Source organism: Salvelinus sp. IW2-2015, linkage group LG23 (genome assembly GCF_002910315.2).
Source record: "Salvelinus sp. IW2-2015 linkage group LG23, ASM291031v2, whole genome shotgun sequence".
Taxonomy (NCBI): domain Eukaryota; kingdom Metazoa; phylum Chordata; class Actinopteri; order Salmoniformes; family Salmonidae; genus Salvelinus; species Salvelinus sp. IW2-2015.
The window spans coordinates 11,989,820-12,017,699 of record NC_036863.1 but is presented as its reverse complement, the minus strand read 5'-3'; the positions used below and the strand labels follow the sequence as shown (position 1 = coordinate 12,017,699).

The window sequence follows — 27,880 nt, the reverse complement described above, 5'->3', positions numbered from 1 at the left end:
CTATCTGCCTGCCTACCTGTCTGCCTACCTGTCTGCATTTCTACCTGTCTTTCTATCTGTCTGTCTGCGATGGGTGGGGTTCATCAGTGGGACATCAGAACAGTCAGTGAGGAGGTGTGGTCCCAGGACTTGCAGGAGACTGACCTTACTTCCTGAGGCCGTGGGTCCACACTCGCCCTTATCGTACCACCATTTGTTTTTCAGCTTGTCTAAGACGCCTGATTCACTCAGTTTCAACACGGCTAGGTTTACCGGCGTTCTTCAAAACCGCACGTGTGAGGTCGAGGGGTCGGGGAAGGGTCAGGGGGGAGGGGGAAATAACATAAATAACATCATAGGACATGTTATTTTATGTTATTCAGTCAGAAACCGAAAGAGCCCATACAGAGCACTTAACATCTGGAAGTGACGGAGACAGGAGCCCCATTGGTTTACATGTCTCTATGCTCGTGGTCGAGGAGGGGGCGCCTGAGGGGCTGAGCGCTACAGACATATACATGGAGCCCCCGCTTCATCGCTTTCTGGAACGGGCACATACTGCTGGGGCCTATCTCACAACAACCAATCGAAGGCCATTACTGTGAAGCCTCAACTATTGGCTGGATTTTGTACCAGGTCAACAATTACCAAAAAAAACATGTATTTAAAATGCATTTATCCGTTAATTAACTAGGAAAGTCACAATGAGATGTACATCTCTTTTTCAAGTGAGCACGAAAGTTATCAAAGGACAACTTCCTGTTTTGGCATGTATGACATGCACAATGTAGTGTTTAGTGGGAGTACACAATAGGGCGGTGACTGTGACTTCAAGGTGTCTTCAAAAACGTTTCACTTAAGCTTTAGATTATGAATAGGTGAACAATAACATCTACCAATAGCGCATATTTGTGGTTTGACAGTAATCACTTTCCACTCTATAATATGTGCCACTGTGGTGCGTCACAACGCCACTGCGGGTCACAGGATGGGTGTCGCCCCGGCAGATGCCCCCGTTACCACAGCAACAGTTTTACCCAATCGGCATGGGGCTGACACACGGGTGGCTAACCTTCTCGCCACCTCCGCCGCTGCCACACTCTCCCTTGTCGTACCACCACTTGTTTTTCAATTTGTCCAACAGGCCTTGTTCATTCAGTTTTAACACTGCCAGGTTAACTGCGCTTCTTGAAAATGATAAAACATATTTGGGTGAGTGAAGGTGAGTCAATAGCATCCAATTGGGGATAGGAGGGGGAAGGGTGGGATTGTAAAGGGGGCACAAGGGTGGAAATAGGGGTGTGTTAATGTTCTATCTGTAACAATAAACCCTCCCTCCATACACACGGGGCAAAGCCTAACTTCCACTTAAGTCATACATTTTCACTTAGTCATGCAGTGATGTCAATGGGAGAAGTTATATTTTGACTTGAGTGGAAATTTGTATTTGCCCCACAGATTGGACCCTTATACACAGAACGGACAATCCTCAAGTTGGGACTTGGTTCACTTCAGTTTGAGCCAAGGAAACTAAATTACAGTATGTCAATTTTTCCCTTGGTTTTATCCATGTGGCCCCTGACCAGAATGTATTTTGTCTTTCTTCACACAACCTGATTGATAGTTAGACTCCATTACACATATTGTGTGTCCAAAATGGTGCATATATTGACCAGGGCCCATAGGGAAAGGATTGTGTAGTAACGTCATGTTATATATACTGTATATTTTGATTCAGAGGAGTAAAACTTGCATCAAGAGAGATTTGTCCACGTGCATTCAGTGCCTTTCAGCTCTACTTTGCAGTAATATCAAGTACACACCATAAATGAGAGAGACAGAAATGTAACTGATAGCAACATTAGTAAAATAACTATTTCAGTAAAAGCTGATGAGAAGAGAAGAAGAAAAATATAATTAAACATCTAACCCTTTTAGAGCCACTTTAAGGTTAATGCCGAGGGAAATTGCAGCCTTGTCTGACATTATAGCTGCTTTGCATGCTGATTGGTGGGTTTCCATGGTGACCAGGAGAAGTGACTGACAGAAGATGATGGGCACGTTCCTCTAACCATGCGTTACTGACGCATGCCAGATCTTACAATGCCTGGATAGGTATTTTACGTATCAGCTAACCACATCATATGTTATAGCAATTTGTCAGTTGATGACACAGTCGAGGATGTGGCACGCAACCATTGGTTGATGCATGCCACATCTGAGCAGGGGAAAGCAACCGATAATAATGCTGAAAAAAAAATGGACTCCATCGGGAACTACCATGATCTGCCAGTGACTCCTCTTGCAGAAAACAGTGGGTAAACCCTGCACCAGTTGTTGTTTGCATTGCAAACTCATGTTGTTCCATTCTATAGAAGCACAGTCAGTGGAATTTACAGACAGGTAAGGATTGGTGTTGGATTGTGGAAATAGTGTGTGTGCGTGCATGCGTCTGTGTGTCTAGCAATGCGCATGTCCAGCCCACCTCAGGATTCCCCACTTTCCAGCAATTATTTTCTTGTTTTTGTGGGGTGTTAATTCACTTAATTGTTGCTGGATCAAATTATTTAAAAAGAAAAGCAATGCACATTCCAACTCTTGCTTGTGCAAAACACATTTTCCTGTTGATTGTACAATTGCGCAAACGTCTGTTATGACCGCTCAAACACTTGCCAGTGCTGTAGTTCAGTCAACAAGTATGGAGTATCCTACTCCATTATGCAACTGTTACATTTATCAGAACTGTGTTTTTGACATTTTACCAATTTTGACGACCGTTGCTAGTGTGTTTATAAGCACTTCGTAGCAACTGCTGATGTAAAAAGGGCTTTATAAAATAAACATCATTGATTGATTGATTGAGAGAGACAGAATGCTCTGTAGGTCCTATCTAGGGTCAGGTGGTCAACCACATAGATCTATAGTTAGTTTACATACTGCACTGAGGTAGTCCTCTCTACAGTTTACATGTGATCATGGCTATTTGTTCCATTTTCTATTTATTAAGGGATATATGGTAAACCAGAAGTAGTTTTCACTAATAGATAGTCTGAGCATTATAGTATAGGCTGAGATAACTTGCTAAGGGGTGCTTGTTTGCTCTTATCATTTGCAGTGTCTTTTCCCTCCCAAAAATAACATTATCTCACTCATTCTACAAAAACTGTGAAAATGCAAGTTAACTTTTATCAGTCCTTCGGCAATGGATTCTTAAAATTGTGCCCATTACACACAGGAACACACACACACACACACACACTAGAGTTTGGCGAAGTGAAACTAACTCCCTGTGGTGACTGGGATGTTTTAGTTTTTTTAGGGAAGTCTGTAAATTCCACTGTGTATAAAGCAGCTCTAGTCTAGCCAAGTCAGACAGGACTGATCATTGACATGGCTCGCATTCACATCAATTATATCCCACTATCTCATATGACATTCACATGACTTACAGTTGAAGTCGGAAGTTTACATACACTTAGGTTGGAGTCATTAAAACTCGCTTTTTAACTTCTCCACAAATTTCTTGTTAACAAACTATAGTTTTGGCAAGTCGGTTAGGACATCTACTTTGTGCATGACACAAGTAATTTTCCAACAATTGTTTACAGACAGATTAATTCACATATAATTCACTGTATCACAAATCCAGTCGGTCAAAGTTTACATACACTAAGTTGACTGTGCCTTTAACAGCTTGGAAAATTCCAGAAAATGTCGTCATGGCTTTAGAAACTTCTGATAGGCTAATTGACATCATTTGAGTCAATTGGAGGTGTACCTGTGGATGTATTTCAAGGCCTACCTTCAAACTCAGTGCCTCTTTGCTTGACATTATGGGAAAATCAGAAGAAATCAGCCAAAACCTCAGAAAATAAATTGTAGACCTCCACAAGTCTGGTTCATCCTTGGGAGCAATTTCCAAACGCCTGAAGGTACCACGTTAATCTGTACAAACAATAGTATGCAAGTATAAACACCATGGGACCACGCAGCCGTCATACCGCTCAGGAAGGAGACGCGTTCTGTCTCCTAGCGATGAACGTACTTTGGTGCGAAAAGTGCAAATCAATCCCAGAACAACAGCAAAAGACCTTGTGAAGATGCTGGAGGAAACAGGTACAAAAGTATCTATATCCACAGTAAAACAAGTTCTATATCGACATAACCTGAAAGGCCGCTCAGCAAGGAAGAAGCCACTGCTCCAAAACCGGCATAAAAAAGGCAGACTACGGTTTGCAACTGCACATGGGGACAGAGATTGTACTTTATGGAGAAATGTCCTCTGTTCTGATGAAACAAAAATAGAACTGTTTGGCCATAATGACCATTGTTATGTTTGGAGGAAAAAGGGGGAAGCTTGCAAGCCCGAAGAACACCATCCCAACCGTGAAGCACGGGGGTGGCAGCATCATGTTGTTGGGGTGCTTTGCTGCAGGAGGGCCTGGTGCACTTCACAAAATAGATGGCATCATGAGGCAGGAAAATTATGTGGATATATTGAAGCAACATCTCAAGACATCAGTCAGGAAGTTAAAGCTTGGTCGCAAATGGGTCTTCCAAATGGACAATGACCCCAAGCATACTTCCAAGTTGTGGCAAAATGGCTTAAGGACAACAAAGTCAAGGTATTGGAGTGGCCATCACAAAGCCCTGACCTCAATCCCATAGAAAATTTGTGGGCAGAACTGAAAACGCGTGTGCGAGCAAGGAGGCCTACAAACCTGACTCAGTTACACCAGCTCTGTCAGGAGGAATGGGCCAAGATTCACCCAACTTACTGTGGGAAGCTTGTGGAAGGCTACCCAAAATATTTGACCCAAGTTAAACAATTTAAAGGCAATGCTACCAAATACTAATTGAGTGTATGTAAACATTTGACCCACTGAGAATGTGATGAAAGAAATAAAAGCTGAAATAAATCATTCTCTCTCCTATTATGCTGACATTTCACGTTCTTAAAATAAAGTGGTGATCCTAACTGACCTAAAACAGGACATTTTTACTAGGATTAAATATCAGGAATTGTGAAAAACTGAGTTGAAATGTATTTGGCTAAGGTGTATGTAAACTTCTGACTTCAACTGTATATCCCACCATCTCATATGACATTCACTATGTCTACATCCCAAATAGCACTCTTTTCCCTAATTAGTGCAGTTATGGTCGCAACATTCCATTAACCTTCCCAAAATTCTCCAGGTTTTCCAGAAATCCCAGTTCGGGATATTCCCGAATTCAGAAGGGAATTTGGCAGGAAATCCAGGAATTTGGAGAAAGTTGCCAGACTTTTGCAACATTGGTCATAGTAATATATTAGAGTAATATTTGGACTTATCTAGGGCCTTTCAACATACTGTTTCAACTCCCACTGGCACACCAACACAAAGCAGCACAAACATCACCTGACAACGAAGAAGTAGAGCTGCAACAAAAACAACTGTTGCCATGACCGCATGCACATGAAACACAAATGTAAAAGCCACTACCTTAACCTTCATGATCACTATGCATGAAAAAAAAATCCAACCCAAATAAGTGTTACATGAGCGTTACATGAGCGTTACATGAGCGTTATTATACATGTTCAGGCAGCACGCCAGGGAAGGTGGAATAACATAACAACACGCACAGCTTGGACATATTGTTATACTACTCCACCCACCTTAACAGTGAACCCTTGGGGGTGGCCACTCCGTATCCTTTGGAGTCCAGGTTGCCGCCGACCTTCATGGTGTCGCAGGGTTTCCGCTGTTCCGTGTACTCGTTCATGGTTGACTCCAATAGGAAAGCGTACTTCCCTTTGCTCTTCCGCACACGTACAACCCCCTCCTGTGTGTTCTTGGTAAACACAGTCGGTTCGGCTGACTTCATGTAGCCCCACATCTTCTCGTAGACCGCGATCTTTGACCTCTGTGGTTGGTTTGGGTCAGATCGGAGGAGGGGTGGAGGAAGAGTAGAGGTGGAGGAGGGTGGAGAGAGAGCATAGAGCGAGCATAGCCAAATAGAGAGGAGGACATGGGGGGTTAGTTAGTGTACTGTAGAGATTTACTGGTGGAGTGCATATTGACTGGAAACAGTTACTGTAAAAACACACACTCCTCCCCCGGTGAATGAGTATGCTTAAGTGAACTGATCAGTATTGTGTACAACACATGGTGTCGTGTGTGTGTGTGTGAGCTGATCTGTTCAATACTACTCACCCTATAACTTCATATTCCTACATACACAAAAAGCCTATGAAATACAGATGTAGGATCTTAATTTGATCACCCTGTTCCAGGAGAACTGGAAATGTAAAACTTGTAGTGTACTTGAGGTTTAAAAAGGCTTCTGAAGTTTTTAATTTCCACTTTGATTTTCCCTTTTTTTAAATGTCCATTAATTATAATCCACATAATAATTCACATTTCCTGTTGCTGTAGGTAACTGGCTCAAATTAAGATCTTACATCTGTAGGACAAGGCTATAATATGATAAAACAGGCACAGCTGGTGTCTAGTCCAGTACTATACTCACCCTGAAGAACTCTTTAGTGGAGCCGGAGTCTAGGGTACCGTAGGCGATGTCTGTCTGTTTAGCCAGGTCCTCAGCACTCTCTATAGGCGACACCATCCTCTCTACTGTGAGGAAGGCAGCCAGGTTGGCCGTGTAGGAGGAGATGATGATGAGTGTGAAGAACCACCACACACCACCCACAATACGCCCCGACAGAGACCTGGGGGAGAGAGAGAGGAAGAGGAAGAAGGAGAGGGGAGGAGGGAGAGGACAGGGGAAGGAAGGAGGAGAGGAAGGAGAGGAATAAGGGAAGTGTGGAAGTGAGAATGAGAAGGAGGAGGAGTAAGAAAAGAGTGAGCATGGCGAGGAAAAGAGAAGAGGAGAGTAGGGGGTGTGATAGATAGAAGAGTCCATCAATAACACTAATTATTATGAATCAACACAAATCCACAAACTGTATTAAGAACTGAGAGTGAATTACAGACAGACTTATCGGTGACATGGGTGGTCTAGCGGTTAGAGCTGATAACCCTGACACACATATACAGTGCATTCAGAAAGTATTCAGACCCCTTCCTTTTTTCCACATGTTGTTACATTACAGCCTTATTCTAAAATTGATTAAAGATATGCACTACCATTCAAAAGGTTGGGGTCACTTAGACATTTCTTTGTTTTTGAAATAAAAGCACTTTTTTTGTCCATTAAAATAACATAAAATTGATCAGAAATACAGTGTAGACATTGTTAATGTTGTAAATGACTATTGTAGCTGGAAACAGCTGATTTGAAATGGAATATCATCACTCCTGTGTTCCAAAGGCACGTTGTGTTAGCTAATCCAAGTTGATCATTTTAAAAGGCTAATTGATCATTAGAAAACAATTTTGCAATTATGTTAGCACAGCTGAAAACTGTTGTCTGATTAAAGAAGCAATAAAACTGACCTTCTTTAGACTAGTTGAGTATCTGGAGCATCAGCATTTGTGGGTTTGATTAAGGCTCAAAATGGCTAGAAACAAAGACCTTTCTTCTGAAACTCATCAGTCTATTCTTGTTCTGAGAAATGAAAGCTATTCCATGTGAGAAATTGCCAAGAAACTGAAGATCTCATACAACACTGTGTACTACTCCCTTCACAGAACAGCGTAAACTGGCTCTAACCAGAATAGAAAGAGGAGTGGGAGGCCCCGGTGCACAACTGAGCAAGAGGACAAGTACATTAGAATGTCTAGTTTGAGAAACAGACGCCTCACAAGTCCACAACTGGCAGCTTCCTTAAAAAGTACCCGCAAAACACCAGTCTCAACGTCAACAATGAAGAGGCAACTCCGGGATGCTGGCCTTCTAGGCAGAGTTCCTCTGTCCAGTGTCTGTGTTCTTTTGCCCATCTTAAACTTTTATTTTTATTGGCCAGTCTGAGATACGTCTTTTTCTTTGCAGCTCTGCCTAGAAGGCCAGCTGTGGGGATGTTTATCAGCTGCAAGGAATGGGAGACTAGTCAGGATTGAGGGTAAGATGAACGGATTGAGGGAAAGACGAACGGAGCTAAGTACCTGCACCAGAGCACACTCCCCATCCAACCTGACAGAGCTTGAAAGGATCTGCAGAGAAGAATCAGAGAAACTCCCCAAATACAGGTGTGTCAAGCTTGTCAAGCATACCCTAGAAGACTCAAGGCTGTAATTGCTGCCAAAGGTGCTTCAACAAAGTACTGAGTAAAGGGTCTGAATACTTATGTCAATGTGATATTTCTTCAAATAATAATTTAAAAAACTCTTTGTTTTTTTCATTATAGGGTATTGTGTGTAGATTTATGAGGGAATTTTTTTTTAATCGATTTTAGAATCAGGCTGTAACGTAACAAACGGTGGAAAAAGTCGAGTGGCCTGAATGCATCTGAAATTCGGAATGGGTTCAAATCCGGTCTACTGCCCTTCTGACTCGCAATCTCACCTACTTTTCCCGTCTCCCCTTCACTGTCCTTTCTCAACAAATAAATCCACCCCCAAAAAAAATAAATAAATAACAATAATAACTTATCCAATGTGCCAATAGGTAACTTGGGAACAGACTGCTATTCTGCCAACCTACCTCAGGGGGGAGCTCTAAGAGCACACTGACTTCACACTGCACAACACAATCCAGCCCATATTCAGATCCACCTGAAGGCAAAGTGGCTCATTAAAACCCAATGCGCTTCTGTGTCGATCTCTTTCTTTCTTTCTTTCTTTCAATGTTTATTGGTGAGATGAAAAGAGCTGGCAGTGCTTTGGAGAGCGACCAACGACGTCACACAGCGCTCCCTCCGTTCAGCTCTGTTTTTGTCTTGTTTGTTGGCTCAAGGGAGACAGATAAGCCGACTCTCAAGCGAGCGGGGGGAAGGTTGTGAGGAGAGTCAAACATAATGGTGCATTGGAGTTAACAAACAATGTTCTCTCTCCACCCTCGGTACAAACCAAACATAGAGAGAAGCTTTATGAAAACCCCTTCAGTTCCTGTTGTTTTGTCAAACTCAGCATTTTCACACCATTTCACAAGTCGATGCCAACCTGAAACAAGCCTTTTCATGATTCACATTACCGTGCAGACCCAAACTGACCCAAACCGTACTCTGCTGAACTGGCATGGTTATTTCATTTTTTTAATTTTATTTTTCTCATGGCCCTTTCTTTCCAGCATACAGTGACTATGGTAGATGTGCACCCAGGCCAGTGCAGTACAGCTCTGCTCAGTAATGTGAAAAGGGTGTAAGAAGGGACTTTCCGAAAATATTCCACATCACCTACCCGTTCCCCTTATCGCAAACTGTGTCCCCTCTAGTCTTGTCCCTAGAACATGCCACATGTCCCAATGTCTCATGTTACAATCTCTCTCTTCCACTCTCTCTCTCTCTCTCACACACACACACACACACACACACACACACACACAACACACACACACACACACACACACACACACACACACACACACACACACACACACAGAAGGCTATGCTGTAGAATAGATTACTATACCCTCTTTTAACTCTGGATTTGAGTACAGATTACCTCTCTCTCTCTCTTTCTCTTTCTCTCTCTATGTCTCTCATCCTCCTTTTCTTTTTCTCTCCCTCTCTCTCCTCTTCCTCCCTCTCGTATGGTTTGCTCTCGTTGGCATCGAGAGGCCAGCAGCTGTGACTAAGGACAGACAGTTAGCCAGGGGGCTCCCTCTTTCCAGTCTGTGTTGATCCGAGGTGACTCTAGTGACTTTCATCCATGTTGACAGATTGGCATACCCTGATGGGCCATGGCCATTTGGGGGAAGGGGGGGGGGGGTTGTTATCTGGGGAGGGATCATCGCTGCCATACGGTTGCCCCTATGGGATGGGTAATGGTACAGTCTGACCCTGGGTTTAGCATGTTACATGGGTGACGGGAGCGAGACAGCCGTGTTACAGGGGGAGACGGGACTGGGAACGTCAATGGGGAACGTGATTGTGTGTGCGATTGTGTGTGTGCATGCATGCGTGAGTGTCTGCGGGCCCTGATCAAAAGTATTGCACTATGGAATTGGATACCATTTCAGATGCAGCCCTGACTGCCTTTGGAGTGGTGACTCGAGTGGGGACTTGTCCAATGTATCCCAGTGTATTAAGTCACTCAGCGAAGCAGAGATAGACTAGCTGCTGCTGGCTGCTGCTGCTTTGGCCAGTCCGAGCGGCCTGCCTCACTGTAATCAGGTTGGTTCAGCCTCACACAGACAAACGATTAGCAGTGGAGCCTGTGGAGCCTGGAGCCCAGACGTGTCCATCATGCTACACCAGAGACCCAGCGCAGCCTACATATTGAAGTGGTGACACCCACACATACTGTACACACACACACACACACACAAGCCTGTTGCTGAAACACACATACTGTATGGAGGTATAGAGGTTCTAGTTTTGGGTCAAAATGCCCCAGCCCCCCACTGACCATACGAACTTACTCTTCAAAACACACACACTATTAGACACACACACACCACACACACACACAACACACACACACACACACACCACACACACACACACACACACACACACACACACACACACACACACAACACACACACACCACACACACACACACACACACACACACACACTATTAGACACACACACACTATAGACACACACACACTTGAATTCCTACAAAACTGTCACTGCAACGTCTCTCTCAGCCAAGTGAATGAGATGATGGGACATCTCCGGTGTTAGCCACAGAGAGATGTGTGTGTGACTCACCATACACCATACTTTCATTATTTGATGTCTGCATGAGTTGTGTGTTTGTGGACAGGTAATCAGGATCACAGCATCTGATGTACAATATTACATAATAGCAGAGATATACTGTATAAAGTGTATATTAGAGAGAGAGGGAAGATATATACAGTGGGAGAACAAGTATTTGATACACTGCCGATTTTGCAGGTTTTCCTACTTACAAAGCATGTAGAGGTCTGTAATTTTTATCATAGGTACACTTCAACTGTGAGAGACGGAATCTAAAACAAAAATCCAGAAAATCACATTGTATGATTTTTAAGTAATTAATTTGCATTTTTATGCATGACATAAGTATTTGATCACCTACAACCAGTAAGAATTCCGGCTCTCACAGACCTGTTAGTTTTTCTTTAAGAAGCCCTCCTGTTCTCCACTCATTACCTGTATTAACTGCACCTGTTTGAACTCGTTACCTGATAAAAGACACCTGTCCACACACTCAATCAAACAGACTCCAACCTCTCCACAAGGCCAAGACCAGAGAGCTGTATAAGACATCAGGGATACAATTGTAGACATGCAACAGGCTGGATGGGCTACAGACAATAGGCAAGCAGCTTGGTGAGAAGCAACAACTGTTGGCGCAATTATTAGAAAATGGAAGAAGTTCAAGATGACGGTCAATCACCCTCGTCGGGGCTCCATGCAAGATCTCACCTCTGGGGCATCAATGATCATGAGGAAGTGAGTTATCAGCCCAGAACTACACGCAGGACCTGGTCAATGACCTGGAGAGAGCTGGGACCACAGTCTCAAAGAAAACCATTAGTAACACACTACACCGTCATGGATTAAAATCCTGCAGCGCACGCAAGGTCCACCTGCTCAAGCCACGCATGTCCAGGCCCGTCTGAAGTTTGCCAATGACCATCTGATGATCCAGAGGAGGAATGGGAGAAGTCATGTGGTCTGATGAGACAAAAATAGAGCTTTTGTCTAAACTCCACTCGCCGTGTTTGGAGGAAGAAGAAGGATGAGTACAACCCAAGAACACCATCCCAACCGTGAAGCATGGAGGGAAACATCATTCTTTGGGATGCTTTTCTGCAAAGGGTACAGGATGACTGCACCGTATTGAGAGGAGATGGAGGCCATGTATCGCGAGATCTTGGCCAACAACCTCCCCTCAGTAAGAGCATTGAAGATGGGTCGTGGCTGGGCTTCCAGCATGACAACGACCCGAAACACACAGCCAGGGCAACTAAGGAGTGGCGCCGTAAGAAGCATCTCAAGGTCCTGGAGTGGCCTAGCCAGTCTCCAGACCTGAACCCAATAGAAAATCTTTGGAGGGAGCTGAAAGTCCGTATTGCCCAGCGACAGCCCCGAAACCTGAAGATCTGGAGAAGATCTGTATGGAGGAGTGGCCAAAATCCCTGCTGCAGTGTGTGCAAACCTGGTCAAGAACTACAGGAAACGTGATGCTCTGTAATTGCAAACAAAGGTTTCTGTACCAAATATTAAGATCTGCTTTTCTGATGTATCAAATACTTATGTCATGCAATAAAATGCAAATTAATTACTTAAAAATCATACAATGTGATTTTCTGGATTTTTGTTTTAGATTCCGTCTCTCACAGTTGAAGTGTACCCATATAGAAATTACAGACCTCTACAATGCTTTGTAAGTAGTAAAACCTGCAAAATCGGCAGTGTATCAAATACTTGTTCTCCCACTGTATATAATATATATAATATTATAATATATATATATATATATATATATATAGATTCTCTCTCTCTCTCTAGAAAGAGAGAGTGAGAGAGAGAGAAAAAGAGAGAAAGAGAGGAGAGCCACATGAGGTTGACCTTGAGAAAAGCCTAAATAAATGACGAGGTGTTGTCCGTTCCCAGCATGATACGCCCCCAGGCGAGCCAATAGTGCTTTAGTTATTCATGCTATCCCCCTCTCCCTCTCTCCTCCTCTCCCTACTTCCCTCCCTCCCTCCATCTCTCCATTGCTACCCTGATGAAGAATGAAAACACCTGGAAATCTATTTGACCCTACATGAGCCTGTACAAATTCACACTCTCTCACACTCTCTCAAGCCAAAATGATATTCATATAAATGGTGGGGCAGACCGAAGCAATCAGCACTGACCAAACAGGCCAAACCTATCGCACCTGCTCAATTAGACCAGACTAGAGTAAGGCAGCATATAAAAACCAAACCAGGCCAAACCAATTGCACCCCATCCAATTAGGCCAACGGGTGAGCATAGACTAGACCAATCACACCCAGTTTAAATTGTGAGTTGGATTTTTCTGGGGATGATCTGATAGCGTGTTAACCAACACGGGTCAAGGTTGAGTCAGGTTGTTGTAAAATATAATGACTTAAAGTACCTGGCTGAACATTTTTGGGACGAAAAAAGCTGCCAAAACTTACAAGCATATTTGTTACAGAAGGTACCACACTTGCAACACCCCCCCCCAACAAAATAAAAATTACATCATTTTTTATATCTAGTTATAAGTTGACATGGCAACATACTAGCTACGCCAGAATGTTTGGGTGCTTTAATGGCATCCAAACAGATGTCTGAATATTATTATGATAGTCTAAATGATGTAGTAGTATCTGTCTAGTATCCTGAGTCAAAAACAGTGTTGTGCGTGGCAAATGGCATCCTATCCCCTATATAGGGCACTACTTTGGACCAGGGACCATATGACTCACTATACACTATACAAAACGATACAGAACTATACAGTATACACTATACAGAACTATACAGAACTATACAGTATACACTATACAGAAACTATACCAGTATACACTATACAGAACTATACAGTATACACTATACAGAACTATACAGTATACACTATACAGAACTATACAGTATACACTATACAGAACGATACAGAACTATACAGTATACACTATACAGAACTATACAGTATACACTATACAGAACTATACAGGGAATAGGCTGCCATTTGTTACACTAAACTGGGATTTGTTCTCAATTAGGGTGCTCCCATGTCACCACTTCAATCACACACACTCCCCTCTCTCCCTCCCGTTGCCATGGAGATCTGGTGTTACCGCCAGAGACAAGCACACAGGGATATTAATTACTGCATTAATTATTATGGGGTGCCTTGGGGAAACGTGTGTTTGTATGTCTTTCCCTCTCTCTCTCTCTTTCTCTCTCTCAGTGTGGGTATCTGAGGATCAGGATCAACCTTCATTAAAGTAAAGGATGGAACATCAGTAGCGGATAACCTTTAGACCTGTCAATCATCTCACCACTGGGTCTTCATCTCCCATTGGACTGTGTACATATGTAGGATCTTAATTTGACATATATTGTCACAGCAAAATAATCCTGCAGCAAGAGGATTTGATCATTTAGTCCATGTTGCTTGATCAGTGGTTAGGCTATTAGCTGGCCAAAATTAGGCAACATGAAAAGTGCAATACACTCGGAAAGTAGTCAGACCCCTTGACTTTTTCCACACTTTGTTACGTTACAGCCTTATTCTAAAATTGATTAAATACATTTTTCCTCATCAATCTATACCCTACAATGACAAAGCGAAAAAAAAAAAATTGAAATGTTTGCAAATGTATTTAAAATAGAAACAGAAATATCTTATTTACATAAACATTCAAACCCTTCGATGTGAGACTTGACATTGAGCTCAGGTGCATCCTGTTTCCATTGATCATCCTTGAAATGTTTCTACAACTAGATTGTAGTCCACCTGTGGTAAACTCAATTGATTGGACATGATTTGGAAAGGCACACACCTGTCTATAGCAAAAACCAACCCATGAGGTAGAAGGAATTGTCCTTAGAGCTCCGAGACAGGATTGTGTTGAGGCGCTGATCTGGGGAAGGGTACCAAATAATGTCCTCAGCATTGAAGGTCCCCAAGAACACAGTGGCCTCCATCATTATTAAATAGAAAAACCTGCTCCAGAACGCTCATGACCTCAAACTGGGGCAAAGGTTCACCTTCCAACAGGACAACGACCCTAAGCACACAGCCAAGACAACACAGGAGTGGCTTCAGGACATGTCATTGAGTGGCCCAGCCAGAACCCGGACGAGAACCCGATCGAACATCTCTGGAGAGACCTGAAAATAGCTGTGCAGCGACGCTCCCCATCCAACCTGACAGCGCTTGAGAGGATCTGCAGAGAAGAATGAGAGAAACTCCCCAAATACAGGTGTGCCAAGATTGTAGCATCATACCCAAGAAGACTTGAGGCTGTAATCACTGCTAAAGGTGCTTCAACAAAGTACTTATGCAAATGTGATATTACTTATGCAAATGTGATATTACTTATGCAAATGTGATATTTCCGTTTTTAATTTTTAATACATTTGCAAAAATGTCAAAGAAATCTGTTTTTACTTTGTCATCATGGGGTATTGTGTGTAGATTGAGAGAAAAAAAATATTCTAGAATAAGGCTGTAACGTAAAACAAAATGTGGAAAAAGTCAAAGTTGTGAATATTTTCCGAATGCACTGCAACTGTGTGTTGGTGTGGGTGTTCAGTGGATTTATGCACATCACAAAGCTCATCTGGATTTCCTGCGGTACAAGAAAATGATCAGCAACAAAAGTGTTATCAAATTAAAATCCTACATTTGTATGTCATCAATGTGAGATGGCTTCCTGTACAGTGCATCAGAAAGTATTCATACCTCTTGACTTATTCCACATTTTGTTGTGTTACAGCTTGAATTCAAAATTGATTACTTTTATTTTTTGTCTCACCCATCTACACACAATACCCCATAATGACAAAGTGAAAACAAGTTGTAATAAATTTGTGCAAATGTATTGAAAATGAAATACCGAAATATATAATTTACATAAGTATTAACACCTCTGAGTCAGCTTGAATTGAATATGTTAGAATCACCTTTTGCAGCGATTACAGCTGTGAGTTTTTCTGGGTAAGTCTTTAAGAGCTTTGCACACCTGGATTGTACAATATTTGGACATTATTCATTTTGAAAATTCTTCAAGTACTGTCAAGTTGTTTGTTGATCATTGCTAGACAGCAATTTTCAAATTTTTCCATAGACTTTCAAGCTGATTTAAGTCAAAACTGTACCTCCAGTGTATATTTGGCCTTGTGTTTTAGGTTATTGTCCTGCAGAAAGGTACATTTGTTTCCCAGTGTTTGTTGGAAAGCAGACTGAACCAGGTTTTCCTCTAGGATTTTTCCTGTGCTTAGCTCTATTACGTTTAAAAAAAATCCTAACAAACTCCCTAGTCCTTGCCGATGACAAGCATATGCATAACATGATGCAGCCACCACCATGCTTCAAAAATATGAAGAGTGGTACTCAGTGATGTGTTGTGTTGGATTCTTCCTAAACATAAATCTTTGTATTCAGGACATAAAGTTAATTTCTTTGCCACATTTTTTGCAGTTTTATTTTAGTGCCTTGTTGCAAACAGGATGCATGTTTTGGAGAAAAAAAATTCTGTATAGGTTTCCTTCTTTTCACTGTCATTTAGGTTATTATTGTGGAGTAACTATAATGTTGTTGATCTATCCTCAGTTTTCTCCTATCACAGCCATTAAACTCTGTATCTGTTTTAAAGTCACCATTGGCCTCATGGTGTTTCCCAATGCAAATGAATTACTTAAAAATCATACAATGTGATTTTCTGGATTTTTGTTTTAGATTCAGTCTCTCACAGTTGAAGTGTATCTATGATAAAAATTACAGACCTCTACATGCTTTGTAAGTAGGAAAACCTGCAAAATCGGCAGTGTATCAAATACTTGTTCTCCCCACTGTATATATTTTTATACCTAAAGGGGTACTAAAATTCTAAATCAAATAGCTAAATGATCCATTGTATGAACATCTAAAAACAATTCCGTGTGTTAGCTTGGTAGAATCCCTTCACCATGCTCAAAGGGATATGCAATGTCTGTTAAGCACATTTTAACTGCTGAAATTATTTAGGCTTGCCATAACAAAGGGGTTGAATACCTATTGACTCCAGACATTTCAGATTTTCATTTTTAATTAATTTGTAAAAATGTTGAAAACATAAATCCACTTTGACATTGTGTGTTGGCCAGTGACACAAAATATACATTTAATCCACTTGAAATGCAGGCTGTAACACAACAAAATATGGAAAAAGTCAAGTGGTGTGAATATTTTCTGAAGGCATTGTATATGCCTCGCACGTACGCAGGCTTCCTTTCCTTAGCACTACAGATGCGTGGTGTGCCATAGTCCTAAACCCTTCACTAAAACTGTGCTCTTGGCATTCCCTCATTTTCTCCACACTCCCAAAGTCCACCAATCCCTCGGTGGAGGGGATTTGCATGTCCCCTTGTCAGGGTAAACTTCAGTCGACCCTCTCCGTAGTGAACTTTTGGTGACAGATTGGGACAGGGCCCGTGGGATTACTGCAACTTTATCTGTGATAGGTGTTGGACAGACAGACAGACAGACAGGCACAGTAGTCTGACCACACTGTGGAGAGACATAAGGACAACATGTAGACGGAATGTAGAGTTTCAATAGTAAACACTGACTAAACAACTAAACTGTAGCAGTAATAAAATTCCAGAAAGATTTCCAAAATTCCCAGGTTTTCCAGAAATCGCAGATGGAGGATTCCCATTTGGATTATTACTTGTCCTGCGTATTCCCTCTTGATTGCGAGAATCCCAAACTGGGATTTCTGGAAAACCTGATAATCTTGGGAACGTTTCCAGAATTATATACAGTATGTTGTGGATGAGGATCCCTTCTCATGGGAAATAAGTTAACTTAAGTGGACGACTTAAAATGAAGTGGACTTAAGTCAAAATCATAGGCCCACTATAGCTCCCTCAAGATAGAGGTGCTATAGGACGTTATAGGATGCTACGTAACGGGCGCTATCATTTCGACGGTGCTCTTGTCTAATGTACCTTAGTGTTCTCCATCTTGTGTATGCCTCTGCTCTGGTCCTGTGTAGGAGGGCTGAAAAATACAGGCTGGGTTTGGTCCCTCCTCTCCATCTTACTCCATTCTTAATCTTAAATCTTAGAGGAACTGAAGATATCTATACAACCATTAAAGACTACAATAGCTTAAACTTAAACTCAGCGATATGACGTGACCACGAGCAGCAGTATGAACCAAAGATAATGCAGGGGAGATCAACCTTTTGCTTTCAGCTGTCTTTGTGTGTTTTGCGGAAGTCACCATAACTGCTATTGTAATGCTAACTTCATATCGCTGAGTCTACCTTTAAAATAACTCTAAGGATCATAAAGCTGACTTGGGACCTATTTGACGTATGTCAAATACATACCTCAAGTCCTTTTAAATATTCAACTGTGCTTGATTTAGTTTTCTCTGTATCACAGAGCAAATATAGTCCCAAAAGTGCAAACTCCAAACTAGACCAAGCACACCTCAAATACGTTTAAGTATTTGACACAGGATATTATCTAGGAAATTTGACTCAGGTCTGTCATGAAATTGCTATGAATATAACTACACAAATCCTAAAGATCTTCATCACGACTACAGAACAGCAGGCAGATGCTCTGTGAGTGGGCAGAAAGGTGTGTCACAGATATGAAGCTTGAGCCGGAAGCAATGACACCCAGCACTGACTGGTTACTGAATATCTTTTGGTGGTTCATGATCGGACGAGAGGTCGGTAATAGTAAGTAATGGATGATATACCCTTTGACCTCTCATGCCTGTTGAACACAGAACTACAGTGTATGAAACACACACCAGACACATCAGAGACAATGGGACAGCAGTCCAATTTCCTTCTAAACAGACAGATCACAATGCACGCACAAACACACAAACACACACACGTACACACCAAAGCTGGGCTAGAACGTGGCTGAACTAGAAACTATAAGCCGAGACGAGACATTCTTATTACAAACTACAGGCCAATGCTATTTACAGTGGCCAGAAAAAGTATGTGAACCCTTTGGAATTATCTGGATTTCTGCATAAATTGGTCCTAAAATTAGATCTGGTCTTAAACTAATAACACACAAATTCATGTATTTTTCTTGTCTATATTGAATACATAATTTAAACATTCACAGTGTAGGTTGGAAAAAGTATGTAAACCCCTAGGCTAATGACTTCTCCAAAAGCTAATTGGAGTCAGGAGTCAGCTAACCTAGAGTACAATCATTGAGACGAGATTAGAGATGTTGGTTAGAGCTGCCCTGCCCTATAAAAAATACTCACAAAATTTGAGTTTGCTATTCACAAGAAGCATTGCCTGATGTGAACCATGCCTCGAACAAAAGAGATCTCAGAAGACCCAAGATGAAGAATTGTTGACTTGCATTGTCACGACTCCTACCAAAGGTGGCTCCTCTTCCTGTTCGGGCGGTGCTCGGCGGTCGTCGTCACCGGTCTACTAGCTGCCACCGATCCCTTTTCCCTTTTCTGTTGGTTTTGTCTTATTAGTTACACCTGTTTCGTGTTTACGTTTAGTTGGGCTATTTAAGCTAGTCGGCCCGCCTGCTCTTTGTGCGGGCTTAATTTTTCCACTGTGTATGTGTGTGGTAGGTTATTGGTAGCGTGTTTTCGTTTTGGGATTTCCCTCTGGACTATTTAGGTCCTGGTTTTGGGTTTCGTGTTTGTTGCGCCTATGTGTGTTTGGCGCACACTATTTTTTCCCTGTGCCTTATTAAAACACTACTCAGTACTTTCTGCCTCCTGCGCCTGACTCCGCACCCACTACGCTTTTGTGCGTCACATGCATAAAGCTGGAAAGGGTTACAAAAGTATCTCTAAAAGCCTTGATATTCATCAGTCCACGGTAAGACAAATTATCTATAAATGGAGAAAGTTCAGCACTGTTGCTACTCTCCCTAGGAGTGGTAGGAGTGGCAGTCCTGCAAAGATAACTGCAAGAGCACAGCGCAGAATGCTCAATGAGGTTAAGAAGAGTGTCAGCTAAAGACTTAAAGAAATCTCTGGAACATGCTAACATCTCTGTTGACGAGTCTACGATACGTAAAACACTAAACAAGAATGGTGTTTATGGGAGGACACCATGGAAGAAGCCACTGCTGTGCAAAAAAAACATTGCTGCACGACTGAAGTTCGCAAAAGAGCACCTGGATGTTCCAAAATATTCTGTGGACAGATTAAACTAAAGTTGAGTTGTTTGGAAGGAAGGAACACACTATGTGTGGAGAAAAAAAGGCACAGCACACCAACATCAAAACCCCATCCCAAGTGTGAAGTATGGTGGAGGGAGCATCATGGTTTGGGGCTGCTTTGTTGCCTCAGGGCCTGGACAGCTTGCTATCACTGATGGTAAAATTAATTCCCAAGTTAATCAAGACATTTTGCAGGAGAATGTAAGGCTATCTGTCCGCCAATTGAAGCTCAAAATAAGTTGAGTGATGCAACAGGAAAACGACCCAAAACACAGAAGTAAATCAACAACAGAATGGCTTCAACAGAAGAAAACACGCCTTCTGGAGTGGATTAGTCAGATTCCTGACCTCAACCCGATTGAGATGCTGTGGCATGACCTCAAGAGAACGATTCACACCAGGCATCCCAAGAATATTGCTGAACTGAAACAGTTTTGTAAAGAGGAATGGTCCAAAATTCCTCCTGACCGTTGTGCAGGTGTGATTCCCCAACTACAGAAAAAGTTTGGTTGAGGTTATTGCTGTCAAAGTAGGGTCAACCAGTTATTAAAACCAAGGGTTCACATACTTTTCCCACCCTGCACTGTTAATGTATACACGGTGTGTTCAATTGTTTGTGTGTATAATTGTTTGTGTGTTATTAGTTTAAGCAGACTGTGTTTGTCTATTGTTTTGACTTAGATGAAGATCAGATCAAATTGTATGACCAATGTATGTAGAAGTCCAGGTAGTTCCAAACGGTTCACATACATTTTCTTGCCACTGTAGCTATTTTCACTTATGCGACATAAAGCGACAATTTTGGTGTGAATACTAAGGAGACAAAAAAAAACATGGTGCAAATTTCAATTGTACAGAGTGGAGTAACTATGGTTGTTCTGCAACAGACAGTGAAGAGACTCATAGTTAGCCAGTGAATGAAACATGTATACTGTATGAGCCATAGCATCCCAAGGCAGCTGTTATCAATGGCAACCAGCCTTTAACACTCAACACAATAAAGAAAGGGACATTGTGGGGACATTTGGATGTAATGTAGTACTATGTGTTTAATTTATGTGTATATATCTCTAACCTAAGAGATGTTTGTATATAGTCTAGTACTATGTGTGTAATGACGTACTGTGTGTGTAATGTAGTACTATGTCTGTAATGGAGTAGTAGTAGTGACATATTTATCTCTCAGCTGGCCAAGGTATAATATTTCAGAATATATTGCTGTAGTAGTATGTGTGTACTCTAGTAGTATGTGTGTACTCTAGTAGTATGTGTGTACTGTAGTAGAATGAATTTACTGTAGTATATCAGTAGTATATCATGCAGTCTTAGTAGTAATGCATCTATCTCTCACCTCGGGGAGATGTCACATCCCTGCTGCATGAAGGCACCCAGGGAGAACCAGAGGGAGTTGAAGATGCCAAACTCGTTGGGGGGCTGGTCGCTGGGCGGACCGTCGGTACCCTCTTCGGGCTCCTCGGTGTGCCACTCGTACGGGCTGAAACGGCTGACCAGGAAGAGCACCACGCTTACGCCGATGTAGGCGAACACAATGCACATCCAGATCTCGTAGGCCAGCGGGTCCAGGAAGGAGAAAACCCCAGGTTTGGACTTCTGGGGCTTCTTGATCATGATGGAGATGCCCAGCGACATGAAGGGCTTGGAGAAGTCGATCACCTCCTCACGGACCAGCGTGATTGTCAATGGGGCCACAGCGATTTCCGCTTTCTGCGTGTGGGCGGGGGGAGAGAAGGAAAGAAGGAAGGGAAATAGCGGAAGTGGTTAGCCTTTCGACCTGGAGAGTCATCTAAGCTCCTAATAAAACTGTAGACAAACGGTAGACAACAGTGGACAAAACAGTGGACAAAAAGGTAGACTACAGTAGACAGTATCTGTTTTTTGTTCTCTTTCCACCTTATTCAGCACTGTCAACTTCACACACTACAGTGAGTGAGTGTGAGCCTGAGGCGAGCCCCTATCCAAATGTATTGTACTAAAGATGAATTGTTCCCAAAGGGACATACATGTACTGTACATACAAGATCGGCTACAGTATGTCAGAGCCAGAAAAGCCAGGGGCTGTATGTATCAAGTATCTCAGAGCAGGAGCACTGATCTAGGATCAGGTCCCTCCTGTCCATGTAATATCATCTAAAAGGCAAAACTGATTTAAAAAAAAAACTATACTGAGTCGCTTGATGGATACGGCCCGAGAACTCTCTTCTTAGTCGACCATGTCTATCATTCACACATCTGTCTATCCTCCTATCTGACACAATCACTAAGTATACAAATCACAAACAACAACAACCACCAGTATTTTCTCTCCATCCCGCCTTTTGTCATTTCATTTTGCCACTTTTTCTGATTGAACACGTCTTACAATGATACAGTTTGGAATAGAAAAAGACGGGCAGTAGCTCTAATCCTAGCGGCTTAATTCGAAAGGCCGCGGATCTGAAGGAGAAGGGAATCAAATAATGCCGTTGGAGAAATATACGTACAACACAAGACGGAAAAATTTGACACAGAATACACGTATTGCTTCTTTGCGGGCAAATCCACAAACCAGATTATTGTTAGTGATTTAGCAACACTTCCGACCTTTCCTGCCTGGACATCTGCAGTGGGGAATTTGGGATTTATCCGCAAAAAAAAATAATCAAAGTTTGATATATTAAAACAAGCCGACACGTTGCATGGAGGGAGGGAGAGAGAGAAAAAACAGAGATACAAATTCCCTCGTCCTCAGCATTAATTATTAAGATGACAGGTTGGCTTGCAATGAGGAACCATTAAAATACATGACAGGGCTGAAATGGGGGGAGACCTTTCACGGTGACACAGGCTTTGAAAAGGACTGTCAGAGGGTGAATGGTCACCAGGCAAGGTCTTAGAGACAGGAAAGTGCTGACGGGCTAAGCTCTGAGCTCACAGCTTCCCTCTGCACTGTAAGAGCCCTGCAATCTCTCTAAGCCTTCACACACACGTACACACACACACTTTTAAAGTACAGTACCTTCATTTTTCACCCCTTGTACAAACACCCCCTACACCTGTACATGAATCCTGTTATCTCTTAGCAACAGACAGGAGGTAGCTAAGCACCGGCATCATTTAACCCTCTCACCTCTTAAACTTAACACATCACACACAAAGCACACTTTAACCCCTACACCTCTATCACACTTGACACACTACACTGGTCCCAGCTCTAGCCCCTAGCACTATCACCTTATAATAGCCTGTATCTCTTAGCTATAAGCACTAGGGTTGCACAATTCTAATAACTTTCCACAAAAATAATTTATAAATCCCGGTTGTGAGAATCCAGGAATCAGAGGGAATCCAACCACGATTTCTGGAATTTTCCCACCCTAATAAGCACCAAAAGATCCCTTATCCCAAGGTTTAGTTTGGTCAAGATCTAGCTATTTGAAGTAGTCCAGGTAACTGACTAACTGACAGGTATCAAGCCATCTGTGTTTTGTGTTTAAAACAACTGATTATGTGTCTTCAGTTCATTGGCTGCCTTTAACTAAACAGATTTACAAATGAATGTAAAGTGTGAGTGAAACCCAGCATCAAATAAACTTTAAATGTGGGTCAACACACACACACAACAACACACACACACAACACACACAACACACACACACACACACACACACACCACACACAACACACACACACACACACACAACACACACACACACACACACACACACACACACACACACACACACACACACACAACACACACACACACACACACACACACACACACACCTCAGTCCCTGTCCCTCTTACCCCGTACACCAGCTCCCAACCATGCCATTCCAAATCTTGGTCTCCGGGTCCCGGGCGCGTACTTCCGTCGGCACGATAGCGATCTTGTACTTGATGCCAATGTGTTTGGCGATCTCCGAGGCCAGGTCCACGCAGTAGCCTTCATACTGGTCGTTTCCCGTACAACTCCGAGTTCTTCTTCAACATGACATAGGGACCCTCCTACAAAGTGACACACACACCACAGGGACCACAGGGTCAAACTGGCAAACATGTCCCCCGCTCACAGACAGTCACTTGCCCAGTGAGCATAACTGGTTGACACCAGGTCAGAATGAGTGACGTTGTAATTTCAAAATGTTGTTTAAGTGACGTCATAATGATATTTATTTAATACATGTTTTAAACTGTGTGAATTGACGTCATTAGAACGTAATGATTATGTCATTTCAACCAGTTTTGGCCGTTGGATTTTTCACTCAAAAATAGACAGCAGACAAGCGTGCACAAACACATACAGTATGTACAGTGGGGCAAAAAGTATTTAGTCAGCCACCAATTGTGCAAGTTCTCCCACTTAAAAAGATGAGAGAGGCCTGTAATTTTCATCATAGTTCACTTCAACTATGACAGACAAAATGAGAAAAGAAATCCAGAAAATCACATTGTAGGATTTTTAATGAATTTATTTGCAAATTATTGGGAAAATAAGTATTTGGTCACCTACAAACAAGCAAGATTTCTGGCTCTCACAGACCTGTAACTTCTTCTTTAAGAGTTCCTCTGTCCTCCACTCGTTACCTGTATAATGGCACCTGTGAACTTGTTATCAGTTATAAAAGACACCTGTCCACAACCTCAAACAGTCACACTCCAAACTCCACTATGGCCAAGACAAAGAGCTGTCAAAGGACACCAGAAACAAAATTGTAGACCTGCACCAGGCTGGGAAGACTGAATCTGCAATAGGTAAGCAGCTTGGTTTGAAGAAATCAACTGGTGAGCAATTATTAGGAAAGTGAAGACATACAAGACCACTGATAATCTCCCTCGATCTGGGGCTCCACGCAAGATCTCACCCCGTGGGGTCAAAATGATCACAAGAACGGTGAGCAAAAATCCAGAACCACACGGGGGGACCTAGTGAATGACCTGCAAAGAGCTGGGACCAAAGTAACAAAGCCTACCATCAGTAACACACTAGCCGCCAGGGACTCAAATCCTGCAGTGCCAGACGTGTCCCCTGTTTAAGCCAGTACATGTCCAGGCCCGTCTGAAGTTTGCTAGAGAGCATTTGGATGATCCAGAAGAAGATTGGAGAATGTCATATGGTCAGATGAAACCAAAATATAACTTTTTGGTAAAAACTCAACTCGTCGTGTTTGGAGGACAAAGATGCTGAGTTGCATCCAAAGAACACCATACCTACTGTGAAGCATGGGGTGGAAACATCATGCTTTGGGGCTGTTTTCTGCAAAGGGACCAGGACGACTGATCCGTGTAAAGGAAAGAATGAATGGGGCCATGTATCGTGAGATTTTGAGTGAACCTCCTTCCATCAGCTCCATCAGCAAGGGCATTGAGATGAAACGTGGCTGGGTCTTTCAGCATGACAATGATCCCAAACACACCGCCCGGGCAACTAAGGAGTGGCTTCGTAAGAAGCATTTCAAGGTCCTGGAGTGCCTAGCCAGTCTCCAATCTCAACCCCATAGAAAATCTTTGGAGGGAGTTGAAGTCTGTGTTGCCCAGCAACAGCCCCAAACATCTCTGCTTAGAGGAGATCTGCATGGAGGAAGGGCCAAAATACCAGCAACAGTGTGTGAAAACCTTGTGAAGACTTACAGAAAACGTTTGACCTCTGTCATTGCCAACAAAGGTATATAACAAAGTATTGAGATAAACTTTTGTTATTGACCAATACTTATTTTCCACCATAATTTGGCAAATAAATTCATAAAAAATCCTACAATGTGATTTCTGGATTTTCTTTTCTCATTTTGTCTGTCATAGTTGAAGTGTACCTATGATGAAAATTACAGGCCTCTCTCACTTTTTAAGTGGGAGAACTTGCACAATTGGTGGCTGACTAAATACTTTTTTGCCCCACTGTATGTTGTAGACATGACCAAGAAATAGGCCTACACAATTTAGCAACAAATAGTGCTTACAGTATGATATTGTGTGGATCTTCCAAAATGGACAAACACGATTGCTTTTTTATGAATATGGAGTTCCTGTTCAAAGATTATGTACCAATGTTTCAACTTCTTGATCACAGATGTTGGACGATAAAACAGCCATTGAATGTTACACTGGCTATTATTTAAAAATGGTACTGTGATACAGTATGAAAGAGAGAGAGCAAGAGAGAGAGAGAGAGAGAGATAGATAAGAGAGGGAGAGAGAAGATACAGAGACAGAGACAGAGAGAGAGAGCGCAAGACAGAGACAGAGGGAGGAGAAAGACAGAGAGGGGAGAAAGTGAGACAAGAGAAAGAGAAAGTGAGACAGAGGAAGGGAGAAATTGAGACAGAAAGAGAGAGAGCAAAATAGAAAGACAGAAAGAGAGGGGAGAGAAATACAGAGATAAAGACAGTCAGAAAGACAGACAGACAGAGAGAGACAGACAGGACAGACAGACAGACAGAACAGACAGACAGACAGACAGACAGACAGGACAGACAGACAGACAGACAGACAGACAGACAGACAGACAGACAGCAGACAGACAGACAGAAGACAGAACAGACAGACAGAATCGAGACAGATCGAGACAGACAGAAAGACAGAGAGAGACAAAACAGATAGACAGAGAAAGCGAACAACAGAAAAGACAGAGACAGAGAAACAGACAGACAGTAGACAGAGAGACAGATCGAGACAGACAGAAAGACAGATCGAGACAGACAGAGATAGAGACAGATAGAAAGACAGAGAGAGACAGACAGAGATAGAGACAGACAGAAAGACAGATCGAGACAGAAAGACAGAGAGAGACAGACAGAGATAGAGACAGACAGAAAGACAGAGAGAGACAGACAGAGATAGAGACAGACAGAAAGACAGAGAGAGACAGACAGAGATAGAGACAGACCGAAAGGACATTGAAAAAACGTTGATAATGCTTAAAGAACTCTTAAAGAATGCTGAAAGTCAGCAGCAGATTTGAAATGTTTCCAGACTCTCCACGTCCAAGTTGATCATGGCTGACAGGCTGGTCAATAATCTCCCACACCCCTTGTCTCAGTGGGTAATGAACCCTATTAGACATAGCGTTACACACACACGCACGTACACACACATAAGTAGAAGGAAGAGAGTCCAGTAAGTGTATGTGTGTGAGTTGGAGTTGACAATCGAATTGACAGATACACAGTCTGTCTGATAGGTGAGGAGTATGTACAATAATAAACTTCAAAATAATGGGTCTTGACTATAACCTACATCTCTCTCTCTCCCTGTCTCTCTCAAAACATCTCTGTGTCGCATCTCTGTGTCATCACCAACCACTTACGGCACAAATCAAACCTTTATTTTTCACTTGGCTGCATGACATTCAGTAAATTGAGCACATTTCAAGCATGAGTGGAAAAATATATTTGAAAACGTTAAGGTGCTCTCAGTAAGTCCCCCAGCTGCTGCTGTTGGGGTAAAACACCATTCAGTTGCCTTGTCCTTGATATGAGGTGGAAATGGGTGTTTGATGAATGAGAACAATCTTAAAGCCATCTCTCATTCCTCATGGTGAAACAGGAGACGTATGCTAGCTGTAGTAGTGGGTATTGATTGGATATGTACTGGAGGCGACCCCCCTTTCTTATTCTGACATACCCCTAGCAAACAGGAGCAGTTCTAAAGACATTAGGCAATGTTCCCCTTAGGTCCCTTGTAGGGTTTTTGTGCAACGTTATCCCACATACACTCTGAGAAGGTTAAAACATGACCCTCGGGACCATAATGGTACGTTCAGTACTGTAGGGTTAGAAAGGTGTGCGGTTCCAAGCTCTGCCGAAATATATTCAGTCAGTGCCATTGTTATAAAGTATATTCATTATCTGACTAACACCAATAAAAAATAGCTTTTTTGTCTGAAACCCTTTGAATAATATAGCCATTGAATCAGGTGAGCGACAGACAAAGGCACTTGCTATCAGTCTAGAGATT

General features: G+C 42.4%; 1 protein-coding gene across 1 annotated transcript in view; it reads right to left on the bottom strand.

The window, feature by feature from the left end:
* Positions 1-27,880, bottom strand: part of LOC111950641 (glutamate receptor 4-like) — a 193,668-nt gene that overhangs the window by 7,246 nt on the left and 158,542 nt on the right. The window contains 7 exon segments of the mRNA XM_023968393.1: positions 1,052-1,166; positions 5,642-5,889; positions 6,496-6,694; positions 21,279-21,652; positions 23,735-23,748; positions 23,751-23,893; positions 23,895-23,935. Of these exon segments, the coding sequence (XP_023824161.1) occupies positions 1,052-1,166; positions 5,642-5,889; positions 6,496-6,694; positions 21,279-21,652; positions 23,735-23,748; positions 23,751-23,893; positions 23,895-23,935 (1,134 nt within the window).